Source organism: Eumetopias jubatus, unplaced genomic scaffold, assembly GCF_037043125.1.
Source record: "Eumetopias jubatus isolate StellerSeaLion01/CBP00866 unplaced genomic scaffold, mEumJub1_p1.0 scaffold_23, whole genome shotgun sequence".
NCBI classification, from domain to species: Eukaryota; Metazoa; Chordata; class Mammalia; order Carnivora; family Otariidae; genus Eumetopias; species Eumetopias jubatus.
Window position 1 is genome coordinate 1,115,398 of NW_028274829.1, and position 14,489 is coordinate 1,129,886.

Here is a 14,489-nt window from a genome sequence, read left to right on the forward strand (position 1 = left end):
CCTAAATATGAGACTGGAATCCATCAAAATCCTAGAGAAGAACACAGGCAGCAACCTCCGTGACTTCGGTGACAGCAACTTCTTGCTAGAAATGTCTCCAAAGGCAAGGGAAGCAAAAGCAAGAATGAACTATGGGACTTCATCATGATAAAACTCTTCTCCACAGCAAAAGAAACAGTCAACAAAATTAAAAGGCAACCTAGGTCATGGGAGAAGACATTTGCAAATGACATTACAGAGAAAGGCCTACTATCCAAGATCTATAAAGAATTTCTCAAACTCAATACCCAAAAAACACATAATCCAGTCAAGAAATGGGCAGAAGACACAAATAGTCCCTTTTTACATGGAAGACATCCAGATGGCTACCAGGCAAATGAAGAGATGCTCAACATCACTCGGCATCAGGGAAATCCAAATCAAAACCTCATTGAGATACCACCTCACACCAGTCAGAATGGCTAAAATTAACAAGTCAGGAAATGATGGGATGCACAGAAAGGGCAATCCTCCTACACTGTTGGGAATGCAAGCTGGTACAGCAACTCAAAACAGTATGGAGCTTCCTCAAAAAGTTAAAAATAGAATTACCCTACATTTCATCAAATGTACTACCACATATTTACAAAATACAAAAATACTAATTCAAAAGGGTATTAGTTTATTGCAGCCCCAATGTTTATTGCAGCATGATCAACAATAACCAAAGTATGGAAAGAGCCCAAATGTCCATAAACTGAAGAATGGTGAAAGATGTGTGTGTGTGTGTGTGTGTGTGTGTGTGTGTGTGTGTATATATATATATATATATATATATATATATATATATATATATATATGTATGTATGTATGTATGGTGAAAGATGTGTAAATATATGCAATGGAATATTACTCAACCATCAGAAAGAATGAAATGTTGCCATTTGCAATAACGTGGAGTACAGTATTATGCTAAGAAAATTCAGAAAAAGGCAAATACCATATGACTTCATTCATATATGGAATTTAATAAAGAGATGAACATATGGACATATGAACATATGGACATGTGATATAAATATATGGGCATAAGATATGAACATATCTTCTGTGGAGAAAGAAGGAGAGAGAAACAAACCATAAAAGTATCTTAATCTCAGGAAACAAATTGAGGGTTGCTGGTGGGGAGGTGGGTGGCAGGATGGGGTAACTGGGTGATGGATATTTAGGAGGGCATGTGATGGAATGAGCTAAGGGTGTTGTATGTGAGTGATGAATCAGTGAATCTACTCCTGAAAGCAATATTGTACTGTATGTTAACTAAAATTTAGATAAAGAGAAAAACAAGAAAGCTCCTATTACTTGTAAGGGGCTAGTAACAGACAGGAATAGGCTTCTAAGCCCCTATTACTACTAAGGAAGGACTGTATCAACCAGAACATAAAGGGGGAAAGTTTAAGAAATCTGGACTCTTGACAAAAGTTTGGCCAGGTTTAATTAAATCACAGGTTTAATTAAATTGGTCTGTTTGACCAGAAGTCAAAATCTTTTGCCTATAATCAGGGTGTCCTCCACATGTTTTTATGTTTTAAATAGTTGGAGGGGGGGGGGAAATGAAAATAGTTTGTCATGTGAAAATTTCATAAATTCAAATTTGTGGTCATAAATAAAATTATACTGAATACAGCCATACCTATTCCTTTACATGTGAAGAGCTGAAAATAGAGAATTTGGAGTTTTTCCTTGGTATACTTGCTTGGCACGCTACAAATCACAGTAAGTCAGTTAGTTAAAATAATGTTTCAAGCGGCATATATAGTGCTACAGGAGTTCATTTTTTCTGATTACTAGTGCAAACTGATCACAAAAAGAGTGGATCATGAATGTCAAGAATGGTTTAGACATCTGCATGTATAATTACAACTGTATGTGAATTACATGGTTAAAAAATTGTTTCTTATTCAATAACATGACAGCTATTAAAAAACACAATGTATACTGATATCACTAGATGAAGCACTCATTTCCAACCACATACAAAAACATGAGTCAGTGGCGCCTGGGTGGCTCAGTTGTTAAGCGTCTGCCTTCAGCTCAGGTCATGGTCCCAGGGTCCTGGGATCGAGCCCCACATCAGGCTCCCTGCTCCGCGGGAAGCCTGCTTCTCCCTCTCCCACTCCCCCTGCTTGTGTTCCCTCTCTCATTGTGTCTCTGTCAAATAAATAAAATCTTAAAAAAAAAAAAGGCAGAAAAAAGTAGAAATTTAAAGTAGAGAATCTCATTTTAGCATGATTTTTTTTTTTTTAAGATTTATTTATTTTAGAGACAGAAAAGGAGCAGTGGGGAAGAGGGGCACAGCAGCAGACAGAGGGAAAAGCAGACTCCCCACTAAGCAGAGAGCCCAAAGTGCTGCTCCTATTTCAGGACCCTGGGATCATGTGCTGCTCCTATTTCAGGACCCTGGGATCATGACCTAAGCTGAAGGCAGACATTTAACTAACTGAGCCACCCAGGGGTCCCACCATGGTTTTTTCTTAAAAATAAATATCACAATGGAATTAAAGTGTGTTTCTAATTAGTCAATGACACAATTAAGGAAAGTTACTTATAGATGTTAATTAAATAGTGTTTCACAACAACAGCTTGAAGAACTGTGGCAACTGGTTAAGCATCCGACTCTTGCTTTTGCCTCAGGTCATGATCTCAGCATTGTGAAATTGAGCCCCACACCTATTGCAGAGTCTGCTTGATATTCTCTCCCTTCCTGTGCTCCTCCCACTCTACTCACATGCACTCTCTCAAAAAAATAAAAAATAGGGGAGCCTGGGTGGCTCAGTTGGTTAAGCATCTGCCTTTGGCTCAGGTCATGACCCTGGAGTCCCGGGATCGAGTCCCACATCGGGCTCCCTGCTCGGTGGGGAGTCTGCTTCTCCCTCTGACCCTCTTCCCTCTCGTACTTTCTATCTCTCTCAAATAAATAAATAAAATCTTTTAAAGTAAAATGAAAATAAAAAATAAAATTGAGTATCCTGAACTGCCAAGGTGAAATTACTGCTACTGCTCTTCTTATTTTTGAAAAGTCAGTGTGAAGTAGAAAGTAAAGGATGAGCTTTTATTAATAGCCTTTATGGAACAACTACCAGTATTTTTAGAATAGATTAAAAAAACACAAAATCACTGCATCCTATGGGCGCCTGGGTGGCTCAGTTGGTTAAGCGACTGCCTTCGGCTCAGGTCATGATCCTGGAGTCCCGGGATCGAGTCCCGCATCAGGCTCCCTGCTCAGCGGGGAGTCTGCTTCTCCCTCTGACCCTCTTCCCTCTCGTGCTATCTCTCATTCTCTCTCTCTCAAATAAAATAAAAAAAAATTTTTAAAAAAAAGATTTTATTTATTTATTGAGAGAGAGCACGAGAGGGAAGAGGGTCAGAGGGTTAAGCAGACTCCCCGCTGAGCAGGGAGCCTGATGCGGGACTCGATCCCGGGACTCCAGGATCATGACCTGAGCCGAAGGCAGTCGCTTAACCAACTGAGCCACCCAGGCGCCCATAAATAAAATCTTTAAAAAAAAAAAATCACTGTATCCTAAAGTGGAAAATGTGAAGAAATATTAGAAGTGCTGGTGGTAAAAATGTGTAAATCAGATAATACAAATGTATACCCTTTTGAAAATATAACGTGCTATATTTCAATCTATCATATATTGTCATAACAATACTATCAATGAACTTTATTCTCATGAACAGTAATATTATTACTTCCATGAATTTTTGTCAGAAACAGAAGCTAAGTAGCCTACAAGCTATACCACACAGGACTTTGACGGCTTAGTAATCGTAAAGTATTATTACAATTGCATTTTTTTTCATAAAAATCAACATGAAAATTTTCCTGCAAGAGAAAAATTACCCTGAATTATTATAAAGCATGAAATGGCTTTGGAAATTAACTTTATGCTACAGATTTGATGTTTTTTAATTCAACATACAATCACAGGATCATCAGCACTTACATACAAAACTTAATGATGCATCTTTGTATTTGGTTTCATGTTAGAACTTGCTCCTGAAGTAAAACAAAGGTGGTCCAGAGAAAGATGTAAAATTGTCCCTGTATTGCACCTGACCCACACGAGAGGAATTTGTGGCTGAGCACTTAGGAAGATTATTGTAGACACAAGGTCTCAATTCTTTCACTACATTAGTTTTTTCCATTACACAGTGATTTTCAAATGATCATATGCAAATATAAACTCTGGGAAAACAAATACAGGGAACAAAGGCTGTATTTAAAAGATACTCCTTTGGAGAATTCATAAAAATTTTCAGAGTGCATGCTGAGAATCAAAAACCTACCACATTTGTGTGGGAGAACAATACCTATAAAACTTCAGAAAATAATTCTTATATGTAGATGAAATAGCAGAAGACTTTCTATTTAATCTGATTGCTATGTTACAATAAGCTATTTTTCTGACAGATAAACTAAAACGGGTAGGAGGCTATGATTATGTTTGTAATCAACAAAGTTATGCCTGAGGATAAACTGATAGTGTGGAAAATAAAGACAGGAAATAAGAGGGAGAAGACAACTAGGATGGTGACAAAAATTATAGGTATGAAATTTTATACTGGGTGCCTGGTGGCTCAGTCAGTTAATTGCCTTCAGCTTAGGCAGTGATCCCAGGGTCCTGGGCTCCCTGCTCAGCGGGAAGCCTGCTTCTCCCTCTCCCTCTGCTGCTCCCCCTGCTTGTGCTCTCTCTCTCTCCTAAATAAATAAAATCTTAAAAAAAAATTTTATATAGAGAAATAGGTCTATCCTGGCTGGGTAAACAAATAAAAAGCAGAGCATTCATTTAAGAGATTCAAACCAGGTCCACAGAATCTGATTACTGAAAAGGATTGAGAAAAGTAGAATATATGACTAGATCCCTGAGACATACAAAAAGATAGATGTAAACTAAAGTTATTGTACTAGTCTTGCTTATTTACATATTCATCTTTGTGAACTTTTAAAACAAATGTATCATATCATATTTTATTACCAAAGAGAACAGGGAAAGGTAAGACATACAATAAATTGTTCAAGTTCAGCTCTATCAAATTCAGGAGGCAAAGTGAACTGCATGTAGGAAAATAAGGTTGGTACCAGGCTACCTAAAACCGTATGAAACAGAATAGAGAATCATCATTCTACCATATTAAAAGACTTAATGAAAGTTAGTTACTTACTAAAAGTTAACAGTAATTAGGACAATGGGATTCTGATAAAGAGATAAACACATAGGTCAATAATGAAGAGAACATTACAGACATACAAGTATGGCCAAGAGATTTTCAACAAAGGAATAACAAAGTGATTCAATGGAGAATGAGTAACTCCCCAATGGTGGTGAACAACTGGAATCCATAGGGGACTAAATGATATTGATCTAAGTGTTATATATTATAAAACTGACTCTTCACACACCCACCAGAAAAGTATAACAGATAGTTCAAACGAGGTTTTTAAGTTTCCCAACTTAAGTCATTCAGTTATACTGAAAGAAGTTCAAATCAGATCCACAGTTTTAAAACACACCAATTCCTGTTTTATTTTTAACAAAGGGAATAAAATTAAAATGGACAATAGCCTGAACCAAGAACTTCTTGTTTTCTTCCATTCTTTTTGGCTTTAACAAGTAATTACATAACACAATGTCTTTTCTTATGTGAACCAAGGTGAGAAAAGGAGGTAGAATGTAGAAGTTGCCTTGAAGCACCAAAATATTTTTTTAAAATATAAGAAAAAAGGAAGAGAAATAAAGAGAGATTTGCCTTTGTCAAGTTTTATTTGCCTAAGTGCAGAACAAAACTGGCTTGAGAAATCATTCACTGTGTGGTAGTCCCAGTAATGCTGGCAAGAAACTTCTGGGAAGAGGCACACAGGACACTGACCTTAGGAACTGAGCTCAAAACATCACTTTTAAGACATAAGATATCAAAACTCTGAAGTGACAAATTCTAGATAAGAAACAAAGTTCATGACCTAGAAAGGTTCAAGAGGCAGTGGCTTTAAAAAAACCCTTTTCTACTTGGTGTCATAACTCTTCCTGTTGAGAGTAGGGCTGGTGTAGCAAAGGGGTTAAGGAAGGAAAAGAGGCTACGGAACCTGAATTGTTCTGTTGGAAGCTATTTTGGTTCCCTTTGAAGATGCGGCTATGATGTGTAGATGTCAGAAAAATATTTTCAGTATCTGTTTCCTCTTCAAACTCTTCTTCTTGGCCCTCATCAGGCTTAATCTCTGAGTTTCGAGCCTTTTTTGACTGCAGCTCTTCTTTACTTTTCCTACCCAGATCTATTTTCTGCTGTTGCCGCCGCCTTCGCTTCTCCAATGCCCGGCCTCTTGTCCGATTTCCTTGATGCTCAGGCTTCTCCAGCTACAATGATACACAGGGAAGCAGAAAGTACTTGTGGACCAGTGGTCAGGCCTAATCTCCTGGCCTTGCCCATGACCTTTTTCCTCACCTCTAGAAGTGTACGGATCCGGTCAATGTCTGGAGGTTGTCCAGCCTGCAGTAGCTGCCAGATGCTATGGTTCTCATCCAGAGTCACCTCAAGCAGATCCCCCTCCAACATGAGCTCCTCCAATGGGGCCCGGGTTGCCTCAGGAAGGTTTAATACAGGGCCAGTCAACTGTGGCAATAGTGAGGACAATACCTCCAGGTCTGGGAAATTTTAGGGACAGGCTGAGTTAGAGGCTATGTGTAGTCTTATCCCCAACACTTCGGTAAAGAAACTACCAAAGAGTTCACCTTTGTGCCATCTACTCCACAGCCTAACCAAACCTAGATCTACATGTCTTACCTGAGCCCTGAAGAGGAGCTATCTTTCCATGACTAGCCATACTGTCCACATTCGGCAGCAACCCTGGGACCTGCTAAGGAGAGTAAGAATGGGTAGGGTAACAGGTAACAGAAAAACCAGGTTGTAAGATTTTTTGCACCAACTCCAAACTTAGGACCTTTACCTCCTGGGGGAGGAAGGTACATACTGGCTGACAACAGGGAGCAATCAGAGATCTGAATAGGATGCAAAATGGGATCACAGAGGTTACACCAAGGGAGACTAAAAATTACAGGTCAGAGCATAAAGCCTAAATAGGGATATGGCCAGGAGACAGACATTTAAAGGCAAGAGCTGGGCAGGACGGCTAACCTTAGGCATACTGTTGCCACTGCCTTCTCTCTGTGGGTCACAGGCAGGGGTTGAAGGGTAGGTAAGGGGCTCGTCCAATGTGGATACATCCTGCAGTTGCTGGCGAAGGTCAGCCAGCTGTCCCAACAGAGCAGTTACATCTTCAGATGCTAGAGCCTGCCTGGCACGGCCTTGCCAGACAATGGCTCTCTCTGTGAGGCACTGTAGGGCTTCACCCTCAGGCAGCCGTACTGGCAGTCTCTGCAGGGCTACCAGCAGGGCCAGGATCGTCTCCAGACGTGGGCGCCGTGAACGCATGCACAGTGGACACAAAAATTTGGTGTTCCACTCCCACCAGGCTAACAGTGGTGATGAGGTGGAACTAGGACTTGAAGAGCTGAGGAGGCGGGGAACTGACACACATTGCCCATGGAACCAGTCCTGACAGAGGTCACACTGCAGAGCTCCCACCCCAGCTGGCACCTGCCCACAAACACAGATGGAGGTTGCAGAAGAAACTGTGGTCGATGATGCCAGCGGACTGGGTTTGGCGGAGTTCATGCGACGCAGCTGCAGGATACCCTCCTTCTCCTTCTGCTCCCCCTCCTTGAAGGCCACAATCTGACATGCCCAGGACAGAGGAAGAGGAGGTAAGCAGTCCATTTCATTCCCTCCTCTGGTGCTTTTACCATCTCACTCACAAACCAGGTGAGGTTTAGAGAGCAAATGGTCTGCCTATAAGTCACCCAGCTCAGATACTCTTACCATCAGCATGCTCTTCTTCCCACCTATGCCCAAACTCCTTACCACAGAGCCTGGATCCCTGAGGTCCTGTGCAGACAGTCCAAGCAACTCTGTGTCAGATCTGTACAAGCCCAACTCCTTCTCTATCCACCGGCTACGCTTGCTGGTGTCTGAGCCAGCATCTGTACATGGGCAAAGTACCTGAAGCAGGCAAAGAGTGGGAGCATGGCTAAAGTTCCCCTCCCCTTCCCCACATCCCCCAATTCCTGACACTCTCACAATACCTAGGCTAGAGGCAGGAAAGGATGTGAGTTACAGTCTCAGGTCTTACCTCCAGCAGGGCATAGCATGAATTCTTCTTGAGGAAAGTCTTTGAAGCCTTCTCCCTCCACGAATGTGCTGTCAGAACCTGCAGCTCTAACTGTCTCAGCTCTTCCAAGCCTACAGGTAGGTCCCGGCCTACAGCCACCAGGCCTTCCAAGTCATCCAAACAGGGATAGTGGTCACCATTCTATGACACCGACAAGAGAAATTAAATTAGGTCAATTACTTTGTGTTCAGATTTATGCTGGTCAATGCTAAGTATCACACTACATAGTTACAAAGAAAATAGACTATTCTAAACAAAACAATGGGATACCCAATACTTTCACCAAGAAGTCCTACTTTACTGACTCAGAAAAAATATCCCCTTCCATGTCAACTATTTTGTTCTAATTTCCTTTGTCTGACCCCCTTCCTTTGGGATAGTCAATGTTCAGATATATGCCCATGCCTAGGCTTCTCCTTCTGCTATTTTTATCGTGATATCCTCACAGCTCTAACCTGTAACCTCTACTTACTAGCACAAGAGAACTGTGTTATAAAAAGCCAAAGGCAGAACTGTGTTTCTTCTGCCTATACATCTGCACTAGGAAAGGAGGCGGCAAGTCCTTACTTGAATCTCATCCACATCAGCAATCCAAGCATGTGCTTTAGCCAGAGCGTCTTTGAGTGCTTGGATGTTAGGCAGGTGAACTGGGATATTTTCTGCCTCACGGATTATGGCTTCCAATATAGCTGGTGGATGCTTCTGCCTAAACATGTTTGGAAAAATAGGAATCCATCCTTCAATGTTATACGCATAGGCATTTTTTTTGTCATAGGTTTCACTACCAAAAGCATAAGTAACAAAAAGTTCAAAATAGTAAGTGAGCAATAATAATACCTCAACTGTCACTAAACACTGAAGCAACCATCTGAGTCTCTTACGAAGTTAGGTCTGGTATATGTGATCTGAGAACTAGGCCCATAAATATTTCAATTATTGCCTTTTAATACAGTAGTAAATAGAGAACTGGATGACATGTCATACCAATCCTTTACAGTTTAGCAGATGCCTAATTAGAGGTCTGGTCTCAGGGTCATCCACTAAACCCATCCCCAGAGTCTGAGGGACAGAGTCACACAGTATATTTGAGGAAAGGCTGGGCCCCACCTGGCCTCCAGGCAGAAATGGGCCTTTTCTTCCCAGCGCTCTGCAATGGTCAGCAGCTCCTGAAGCTCAGCCCGGGCCTTGTCCACAGAAGGACTGGAAGCTATCTTAGCACCTGTAACCAAGAGCCCCTGCATGATAACCAGAGAGCCCCTTTGAGCTGAAGGAGCCAGTGCTTGCTTCACCTCATCTAGCCATCGCGCCTGCTCCACCTGTTGCTGGAGCTGATGGGCTTCAGGTACCTCTACGCCCAGCTGCTGCCCCTTCTCCAACAAGGACCGCAATAGCCCTACACTGGGGGGCAGTGAGGCCAGAGCCTCCCGGGCCTCAATTTGGTAGGCCTCCACCTGTTCCAAAACATCCTGCAAAGATACAGGATAAAGAAGACACTCGTTAGTTATCTAGATATGGAACCACCTATCCTCAATCTGTTCCCTTATATTCTCTGTTAGGCATTTATACTTATCTACAACCATATAATAAGATATGATAGACTTACTATCAACAAAAGTCCTTTATTTGCCATAACACTGCTTTTCCTTTAGTTATCTCAAACTTACCCTTTCAGGCCAACTTTAATATGACTTACCCTTTCAGAAAGCTTCCTGAGACTCTAAATTATAAAAAAAATCTGCCTATCTCCTTGACATTCTCCAATGCCAATATCCAGACAGATATCCAGCCCTGTGTTCAGTATTTTTACTATTTTTGCTTGGGAGGATACCTGCTTCAACTATATAGCTACGAAGCTATTATAATACAGATAGTACTGAAACACCCAACTCTGTAAATTGTAACGAAGATTTATTATAAGAAGGTATTTAAAATAATCAGAGTTTCAAGCTTCCCTGCTATCCCAGATTTTACTAGTATCTCTTCTAAATGGGAATTCCCTCTTTACCTTGACATCCCCAATTTGATGCATGGCACATGGAAGGCTGCCCATCTGCTCAAGAAGAACTCGCAACTCAGTCAGGGTCAGTTGTGGAGTTTCAATCCTGTACAAGTAAGGGAAAAAAAGATTCATTCATTGAACCTGCTAAGGCCACAGTGCATAGATTTTCAGTAACCCAACATCTTTATTTTATTTCTGTGTTATAGTAATACCTTGGAAATCATCTTCAAAGTTCAGGGACTATCAATCAGTTAAGTTGAAAAAAATGTGGGGACATTTTGTATTTGAAACCGTTACAGAAGACTGAAGATATCAAAGTGAGACAATACAAGTTTCTGAAGAAAGTATGCTTTCCACGATACCAGTAGATAGAAAAATTAAAATAACTACAAACATTCCTTTTTCAGAGAACAACAATGCGAGATGACTTCTTCCAAAGCTTCTGTTTCCTGTATTAATGAAGAGTTATAAGGCAATCAAAATGAAGTACAGGAAGAAAAAAAAATTGGTTCAATAGTATCTAAGAGCAGTAGGTTTCAGAGGCTAAAAATAAAACGTCTGCTAATTACATTTAAAATAAGTATCAGAATTTTTAAGAAAAACAGACAAAAGAATTAAGAAACAAGGAGTGTGATGGGATGATGCAGAACAACGAAAGTAATAATGGACACATTACTATAGACAAAAGAAGAATAAGAATTCATTATGTGAGAAATGCAAGAGCTCTAAAAATAAGTTCTTAGATATACTCTCTGGTGTAATCGTCCATAAGCAAGAAGAATTAAAGAGGCCAGAAGTTAGATGAATTAGAACTGAGGCAGATTAAGATCACAAATACTAAAACCTACAGCCACCTGATGAATTCACCACGTCAAGTTACGAAAAATTTTCTTTCTTTTGAAGTAGAGAAGGAAAGGAAATTGACTATGAAAAGGGAATTCATTACTACTTTGACTTTCAATTTAAAAAAAAATTCTCTGAATTTGAAAATATCTTACTTTGAGATATTGTGATTAATATCTTCAACTGTTTGTTTTATGTGAAATTTACAAAGTACATGTATATAATCACCTAATTTTTAGAAAGAAAAACTTAATCTATGATTACACCCATTTGGCAACTAACAGATAAATAAAATTTAATGTCTAAAACTGTATCTACCTACACAGTCAATAATTAATTTTCTGGAAATCTGATGTCTGAATATTTTTATGAAATCTGCTAGTAACTAGGACTGTAATGGTTGTACTGCATCTTCATTCTCATTGTCTTTGATGGTGTAAGTACGCTTCTTCAAATAGATTATATACATAAGTTTTAGATATTAATATCGCTCATGCATATAAATTATTAACTTTATTACATGGATTCTTTATTTAGGACCTAACTTTTTTTTTAAGATTTTGTTTATTTATTAGAAAGAGAGAGAACACAAGCAGGGGGAGGGGCAGAGGAAGAGGGAGAAGCAGGCTCCCTACAAAGCAGGGAGCCTAATGTGGGGCTTGATCCCAGGACCCTGGGATCATGACCTGGGCCAAAGGCAGACACTTGAGCCACCCTGACTTACCCATTTTTTGTTGTCCATTTTCATATACTAACATCCGTTTTTTGCCCTCTTCTGTAACCTACCTGGCCTCTTGACCACTGACCAGCCCCAGGACTTGGGAGACACAAGCCTCTGCTTCATTTAGGCAGTTCCTCAGTCGCTGAAGTAGGTCACTGTTAGGAAATCTCCTCTCACGAGCCTCAGACTCCAGTGCCCTTAGCTCTTCAAAGCCTGAAAATAGAGTTAAAGTTGCAAAAAAGTAAGCAGTATTAGGAAAAAGTGGAGGAGGGAGACAGGAGTGCTGTAGAAAAGAAACAGAGGTTGCCAGGCGGGGGCGGGGGGGTGTCTTTCCATTTCTCATCACTTACTGCGCTTACGGCCATCCTCCACCTCCAAGGCCACTCGTACTTTGTTGGCCCAGGTGTCAAAGGATTCAGCCCGAATCTTTAGCTTATGTAGCATGGCAGGAAGCTCATCCAAGGTGTACCGATACCTGGAGAAAGGGGCAATGAAATGTACATGTGGCCCAGCTCTGTAACCTCTTCTGTGTCCTCCAAGTAGACCCCATGGCTCACCGCAGATACTGCCGACTACTTGAGCACTTGCAGAGGTCATTGATGTGGGAAAGGCAGACTAGGCCATCTGGGCAGTCATAGCACGCCAGAGCTGATAGGAAACACGTTGTCTTGCACTTCATGCACTGGCGCTCATCATCTGGGAGCAGCTCAAAAGCCTCTCGTTCAGCCTCCGTGATGCCCTGGGGGTGTTCAACCCACATATACTGTAAAGACTAGGAGCAGGGTTGTGGACACCCCACCTCAGCCAACACTGAACCCTGCTGTGGGCTCAACCTTGTAAGGATAGCTGTAGAGAAATCGGAAGAAAAAAATATAAACACATACAGTTTCTGTCTTTCGACTTCAAAATGTATGAGTCAGAGATGAGGCCCCGAATGACTACTCAATTTTTATCTGTCTCCCTTCCAGAAGCCTACTTTACTGAATCCCTAAGCCATGCTTCCCACCACCCACCTTCTCCAATAGAGCTTTTCGTAAACGTCGCTCCTCTTGCACCATAATGAACATCTCCTTATGCACAGCCACAGCCAAATTCAGATCCAACTTCTCTGGAAAGGCAGCCATCTTGCAGATGAGCTCCTCATGGGAGAAAACACAGTAGCGCCGGAGCCGGCGGTAGTGTTCAATGCACTGGCGTCCAGCAGGTAGCTGTAAGTAGTTCAAGACTGTGTGTGGCTATCTGCAGCCACAGTATTTACATTCTCCACAATGATCTCTGTCCATATTCTTATCCCTTTGTATCTACAAACCTACCACATTCCAGACTCACCCAGTCAGCAGTGCAAAAGTTGACAGCCTCAGCAAAATTATAGCCTTGGTTAAAGCCACTGTGATAAGCACGAGGAAATGTGATGACAAATTCTCCTGCACATTGGTTTGTACGGACAACCTAAAAAGAACAGAGACGGGACTATGAGAGAATGTGCACTTAATATTATCTTTAAATTTTGTTATAGGGATGCCTGGGTGGCTCAGTTGTTAAGCGTCTGCCTTCGGCTTGGGTTGTGGTCCCAGGGTCCTGGGATCGAGCCCCGCATCGGGCTCCCTGCTCCGCGGGAGGCCTGCTTCTCCCTCTCCCACTCCCCCTGCTTGTGTTCCCTCTCTCGCTGTGTCCCTGTCTGTCAAATAAATAAATAAAATCTTAAAAAAAAAAAATTCATTATAGATCTGTGAAGTGACTGCAGAAACACATAGGCTCTATCTTCATATATGTATACCTTACAAAAGAAAATGAGAATGTGAACTTTAAAAATGATATGAAGGGCACACAGTGGCTTGGTTGAGCATCTAACTCTTGATTTCAGATGAGGTCTAAATCTTAGTGTTGAGGACATTCTAACCATGAGCTAGACTCTACATCCGCATACAGCCCACATTAAAAAAAAAAGTGACATGCGAAGAAAGAGACAAAGAAAAACAATGTGTAATTCAAGAAGGAAATATACATATGTCCATAACATATGATAAACATTCAACACAAATGATGGAAGAACTCCAAAATCTCATCCCTCTACTAAAACAATGATAAAACTAGCAGAAAGTAGCAAAGTATTTTAAAAACTCTGTACTAAAATCATAAACTACAAATACTAGGAGGACATTCTGTGAAAAACAAAATAGCTTCTAAATTTTGGCAAAAGACTTTGTGGTGGTATATCTTTCCTGCCTACAATCCCTCCACCATCACCAGCTACCTTGGAAACAATACTATTAGGATCCTGGTGCAACATCTGGTGCCACAGAACACAACATGGATCTTGTTTTCAAAGAACTAAGGTGACATGGTTTGACCTGACTGATCTCCTGAAAAAACTGCCTCAAGAACCTGCTTTTATTTAAACTTCCTCAGAGTTTAACTAGAACAGAAGTGGATTCCCAGACTCTGCTAGCTGAAAATATTTAAACACAACTAGATTAGCTACAACCACCTGTGGTAAAAGAGGAGACTGGATTAAAAAAAAAGAAATTCTAAAATGCCTAGGAAGGAAAAGGCAGGGGAAGGAGGTATTTGGAAGAATAAAATCTCTGAAAAAATCCCATGTATTTTTGGGAATTGAGAAAGCCATAAACATACTAAGAAAAACTTAAAATACCCTTAAG

General features: G+C 40.9%; 1 protein-coding gene across 6 annotated transcripts in view; it reads right to left on the reverse strand.

Annotated features, from left to right (window-relative positions):
* Positions 1–5,544: 5,544 nt before the first annotated feature.
* LOC148162066 (lysine-specific demethylase 5D) overlaps positions 5,545–14,489 on the reverse strand; it is a 36,120-nt gene continuing 27,175 nt past the window's right edge. For 3 of the 6 annotated variants that reach the window (XM_088020360.1, XM_088020359.1, XM_088020356.1), the window contains exons 13-26: positions 13,159–13,278; positions 12,843–13,037; positions 12,387–12,568; positions 12,180–12,304; positions 11,895–12,042; positions 10,272–10,368; positions 9,374–9,732; positions 8,834–8,972; positions 8,228–8,407; positions 7,960–8,097; positions 7,174–7,773; positions 6,823–6,892; positions 6,484–6,683; positions 5,545–6,395 (exon numbers count right to left, since the gene is read on the reverse strand). In XM_088020360.1, coding sequence (XP_087876486.1) covers positions 6,057–6,395; positions 6,484–6,683; positions 6,823–6,892; positions 7,174–7,773; positions 7,960–8,097; positions 8,228–8,407; positions 8,834–8,972; positions 9,374–9,732; positions 10,272–10,368; positions 11,895–12,042; positions 12,180–12,304; positions 12,387–12,568; positions 12,843–13,037; positions 13,159–13,278 — 2,892 coding nt within the window. In that variant the 3' untranslated portion in view covers positions 5,545–6,056. Of the gene's footprint in view, positions 6,396–6,483; positions 6,684–6,822; positions 6,896–7,173; positions 7,774–7,959; positions 8,098–8,227; positions 8,408–8,833; positions 8,973–9,373; positions 9,733–10,271; positions 10,369–11,894; positions 12,043–12,179; positions 12,305–12,386; positions 12,569–12,842; positions 13,038–13,158; positions 13,279–14,489 lie in introns of all 6 variants that reach the window. The other 3 variants (XM_088020357.1, XM_088020358.1, XM_088020355.1) reach the window with 1 other exon arrangement.